The sequence below is a fragment of the Bombyx mori genome, chromosome 9, assembly GCF_030269925.1.
Source record: "Bombyx mori chromosome 9, ASM3026992v2".
Classification (NCBI taxonomy): domain Eukaryota; kingdom Metazoa; phylum Arthropoda; class Insecta; order Lepidoptera; family Bombycidae; genus Bombyx; species Bombyx mori.
This window is the reverse complement of record NC_085115.1, coordinates 16,501,192-16,506,739: the sequence shown is the minus strand read 5'-3', so window position 1 is coordinate 16,506,739 and position 5,548 is coordinate 16,501,192. Positions and strand designations below refer to the sequence as shown.

The window sequence follows — 5,548 nt, the reverse complement described above, 5'->3', positions numbered from 1 at the left end:
ATGATGGGATAATAGGGTCCGACTTTCTTACTACTTTCGGATGTAGTATTGATTACAACAACGATACCCTTCACTTTAAAAAATTCAGTGTGAATCTTCATTTCTTCGATCCAATTTATATCATACCACCCCGAACTGAAACCGTAATCGAATGCACAGTCAAAAACCCCGAAATAAAAGAAGGGATTATAACAGATCAACACTTATCCGAATCCTTATTAATAGCTAATTGTATTGTAAAAGTAAAAGAAAATAACAAAATTAACATCACAGTTGCGAATACATCCGACCACCCAATAAATGTTAATGCCAATCTAAAATTAACAGTCGAACCACTACACACTTGTGCCACAATATTAACCCAAGGGCCTGTAGAACATACATATAACCGCACCCAAAAGGTTATAAATTCATTACGAACTGAACACCTCAATGTCGAAGAACTAACAAATTTAACAGAACTCTGCAGTAAGTATTCCGATATATTTCATTTACCTGAAGAAGCATTAACTTATACTTCCGCCCTAAAACATCAAATTAAAACCACTACTGATATCCCTGTCCACACAAAATCCTATCGTTTCCCCGAATGCCACAAGAAAGAAGTGGAAAAACAAATAACCAAAATGCTTCAAGATAAAATAATTGAACCATCGTCCTCACCCTGGAGCTCACCCATATGGATCGTGCCTAAAAAACTAAACTCACAAGGGGAACGAACTTGGAGAATTGTAATCGATTATAGAAACCTAAATAACATCACTGTTGGGGAGACATATCCTATCCCACAGATATCCGAAATACTAGATCAACTAGGTAATAGCAGATACTTCAGTACCCTCGACCTTACTTCAGGCTTTCACCAAATTCTAATTGATCCCTTAGATGCACCAAAGACGGCTTTCTCAGTGCCGCAAGGTCATTTCCAATTTAACAGAATGCCATTTGGCCTTAAAAATGCACCTACAACATTCCAAAAGCTCATGAACAATTGTCTTTCTGGCCTACAAGGTAATAGGTGTTTCGTTTATCTCGATGATATCGTTATATATAGCTATGATCTTAAATCACACATCAATAACCTCAGTAAAGTATTTGAGAGAATCAGGAACTATAACTTAAAGTTGCAACCGGAAAAATGCGAATTTCTCCGGAAAGAAGTAGGGTATCTAGGTCATATTATCAATGAAGAAGGAGTAAAACCGAACCCTGATAAGATTCAAGCCGTGGCAAAATTCCCCACACCGAAGTCACCGAAGGATATAAAATCCTTTCTAGGACTTGTCTCTTACTATAGACGTTTTATCCCCGATTTCTCTAAGTTAGCCAAACCTCTGACATCCCTTCTTAAAAAGGACACTGCCTTCAACTGGCAAAATGAACAACAGTTATCCTTTGAAACCCTAAAATCCAAACTCATATCAGCTCCTATCCTAGCGTATCCTGACTTTTCACAACCATTCCTGCTTACCTGCGACGCTTCAAATTATGCCATTTCCGCCATCCTATCCCAAGGACAGATCGGAAAAGACCGTCCTATCGCGTTTGCATCTAGAACCCTCAACAAAGCGGAATGCAACTATACCGTGACAGAAAAAGAGTGTCTCGCAGTAATTTTTGGAACAAAAATCTTTAGACCATACATCTACGGTCATCATTTTACTGTCATAACAGACCATAAGCCTTTAGAATGGCTATTTAGATGTAAAGATCCTGGTTCTAGGCTTGTACGCTGGAGACTTATCCTAGAAGAATTTGAGTACGATATTAAATATAAAAAGGGAAAGCTCAATACAAATGCCGATGCATTATCCCGTTTTCCGGTAAATCCCATCCAGCCTGTAAACCTTCCTGAATCAAATCAAATTATTGAAGATCGACAAAGTATGAGGTTAGATGAAAATTTGATGGACTTACTAATACCACCACCTTCATTTAATCCAGATGAAATAACCAACTTATCCCCAAATCCTTTATCCGCTGAGGAACACGCCTTTAGTCCGTTAACACTGAATGACCTCGACGTCCATGCTGGTTCCTCTCCTACATTTCTTGATCTTGATGATACTAATGCTCGAAAGAATAGTTCATCAGAAAACAAAGCCCCTGGCAAACTTAATGATGAAAATCCATCCTCATCCGTTCGACAACACCCCACGACGGACAGCTTATTAATAGGAAGTCCACCTTCTTGTATCCCTAGGAAAATCTCCACAAACACTAACTCTTCTACACCTTCTGATGTAAATACAGAAAACCCAGTTTCTCGATCCCCAGTAGAACAACCTCGAGACTCAGACTCACCAATAGAAAACGCTATAATGACTGACGACTACTCCGTTTTCCTCAAATCTATGTCAGATCCTAATAAACATTATAATGTACAGATAGAAGAGCATAATCAAAACCTATTAAAAGGCCAATCGAAAACACTCTTAATACCTACCTCAATCGATCTCGACGAATCCAACCCTTATGTTCAAGAAATCATAGGTAATTTGCCGACTGGCAGCAATATACCTAACATCGAAAAAGAATTACACTCCTTCTGTAAAATTGACTCAAATAATAAAACTTTTTATTTAATTTTCATTAAAGTTCACCATTTTGATGAAGCTTCATATCCCGAAATATTCGAGACCCTTAAACGCATCCGCAATGAATTATTAATAAATGATAATACAAAGGACATAGGAATAACAGATTTCAAAAATCCATTTGAAAAACATTCGTTTGTTAAAATTTATAATATGTTAAATTATCTATTCCATAATACAGAGATCAAAATTAATATATATCATAATAATGTAACCTACCCGTCTCCAACGGAGATTAAGAAAATCTTATTCGACAATCATGATATCCCAATTGCCGGACACCTCGGCTCAAATCGTATGTTCAACCGGATTAAGGAGAGTTATTATTGGAAAGGTATGCGTAGCGACATTGAAACCTATGTTAAACAATGTAAACAGTGTCAAGAAAATAAAGCGTTGAGGAAAATTAATAGAGCCCCGATGCAGATCACTAGTACGTCAACTGCACCATGTCAACGCATATCCCTTGACATCGTCGGTCCATTGCCAGAAGCAGGTCCTGCAAAACTGAAGTACATCCTAACCGTCCAAGATGATCTAACGAAATTCTCCACTGCATATCCCATCCGAAGTACAACCGCCGAAGAAACCAGCGAATGCCTCCTTCACTTCATTTCCATTTTCGGTATCCCAAAAATTATCCTAACTGACCAAGGCACAAATTTTACTTCCGAATTATTCCAAAGAACTTGCAATTTCCTTAAGATCAAACAGTTATGGTCATCGCCCTACCATCCCCAGACCCAGGGTGCACTTGAGAGGAGTCACTCTACCCTCAAGGAGTATCTCAAGTCGTATGTGAACGAAGGCCAAGATAACTGGCCCCGCTATGTTTACACCGCGATGTTAGCATATAATACGGCCGTACATTCAACAACTCATTTTACACCATACGAGTTAATGTTTGGAAATAAACCTTTCATACCAAATTCAGTTTTCCAAGAACCGACCGGAACGACATATCCCGAATACGTCCGGATGCTCCAAAATCGATTAAAATACTCTCGTCAAAAAGCAGTAGAACATATCCAGAAATCCAAGGGCATATCTAAAACATACTATGACTCGCGTAGTCGCCCTGCATATTACCAAACCGGAGATTACGTATATCTCAAAAATCACCTGAGATCAAGAAAAGCCTTATCACCTGTATGGAAAGGCCCTTACAGGGTGATTAAAATACACGGTAACAATACTTTATCACTATTAATAAACCGTCGTCACGTGCGACACCATTACGATGAAATTAAGCCCGCGACTTTGAATGAAAACGTATAATTATAACTATTCGCTAAAGTAACAGATTTAGGCTAAATAACATAATATCTTTAAATAATATACTATTAGGATTAAGCGTATACCTATCTAGTTAATCTCATAGTCTTTTAAATAACTTTTAGAAAATTTCATTCGTAAAATAAGAAATCCTTGTTCTCATTATATAATATCATTTCCAGCATGTCAGCTAAGAGTCAAATCCAACAAGAATTTGTACAACAAATCAATGCAAGCTCCGGACTATATTTGGACAGTTTGGGTCAAATCAAAATATCCAGCGGCCAACTTAATATACTTATACCATTAGATATATCACATTTCAAACCATACTTAGAAAATATCGAAAATGCTATCAATAAAGCACGAGCGCTGTGTCTCGAGACTAACGTCATAGAAAATTTGGAATGTCATAGTATAACTCAACCCTTAGTAATACGATATCACGATATTATCCGTCAATTCACATCCATATCTGAGTTGTTAGATACTAAAGCAAAACGTAGTGCTTGGTTCGGAGGAGTCGGGACAGTAATTAAACACATATTCGGAAACTTGGACGAGACCGATGGCCTTAGATACGATGAAGCAATTGATGCAATACAATATGATCAAAACAAAGTAGCTACATTAATTAAGGAAAATGTTATGGTTACTACTTCAGTCATCTCGTCGTACAATAAAACAATTAATAATATTAAAATTAATGAAGCTAATTTGAACACCGCTATTAATAATTTGTCAGAACATGTTAAGAATATTTCTAGTGCATCTAACGAATTATATATCCTATCATCCGCTAACCAAGTCATACATTATTTAGAAACCAATATTCTTGCCATATCTTTTCAACTCGAAGACATAATAAATGCTATCTTATTCAGCAGTCAAAATATACTTCATCCTTCAATAATAACACCACGACAATTGTTCCATGAACTCGCCAACAATGTTCGACTCTTGGATGATGATAAACAATTCCCCGTACCTTTAGAGATAAGCTCGATGCACGTTATTATGAATGTTTCTAATGTAGTTAGTTATTTTAGTAAGAATAGAATAATTTTTGTCTTAAGAATTCCTTTAGTATGTCCTATTGTGTATAATTTATATTATCATGCTTTAGCATTACCAACGCCACATGAGGCTCAAAATCCCAGAATGTATTCTATGTTAATACCAAGTAGCAAATATATAGCAATGACCAGAGACAAAACACGTTACTGCACTTTGGACGACCTAAATGTATGTAAAATATTGCATACCGAACTTTACATCTGTGACATAGTGACCATATATCCGACGAGCATCAACCCTAGCTGTGAAGTGGAACTGATGATAAAATTGACCAGTGATTTACCAGTGCAGTGCAATAACAAATTCATTTACGGAAGTGTTAATGTTTGGCAAACGATTTCTAATAACCGATGGATCTTCGTGCAATCCAATCTAACTAAAGTAAGCGTTGATTGTCCCAAATCTGAATTGTATGAATTTAACATCATAGGAACTGGTATATTAAACATCCCTCACGGATGTACCGGTTATACTAAGGACATTAAGTTTATATCTAAATATGTTAATAACATAACAATTACAGAATATACTTTAGATTTTAACATAAATAATAAGTCATGTTGTAATACTAATAAGATTAAGAACTTTATAGATAGTGT

The 5,548-nt window shown here is 36.4% G+C and overlaps 1 protein-coding gene across 1 annotated transcript; it reads left to right on the top strand.

Moving 5' to 3' along the window:
- The first annotated feature begins 626 nt into the window (after positions 1 to 626).
- LOC134199436 (uncharacterized) lies at positions 627 to 4,182 on the top strand. The gene is made up of 2 exons (XM_062670282.1): positions 627 to 3,666; positions 4,055 to 4,182. The coding sequence occupies exons 1-2, from the start codon at positions 627 to 629 to the stop codon at positions 4,180 to 4,182; spliced, it is 3,168 nt and encodes a 1,055-aa protein (XP_062526266.1).
- The last annotated feature ends 1,366 nt before the right edge of the window (positions 4,183 to 5,548 follow it).

Bases quoted from the DNA above. Each gene is read 5' to 3' on its own strand.
- LOC134199436 (XM_062670282.1), top strand. From the start codon at position 627: ATGCTTCAAGATAAAATAATTGAACCATCGTCCTCACCCTGGAGCTCA. The intron at 3,667-4,054 runs GTAGTCGCCCTG...TATCATTTCCAG, and splicing joins TAAAACATACTATGACTCGC to CATGTCAGCTAAGAGTCAAA.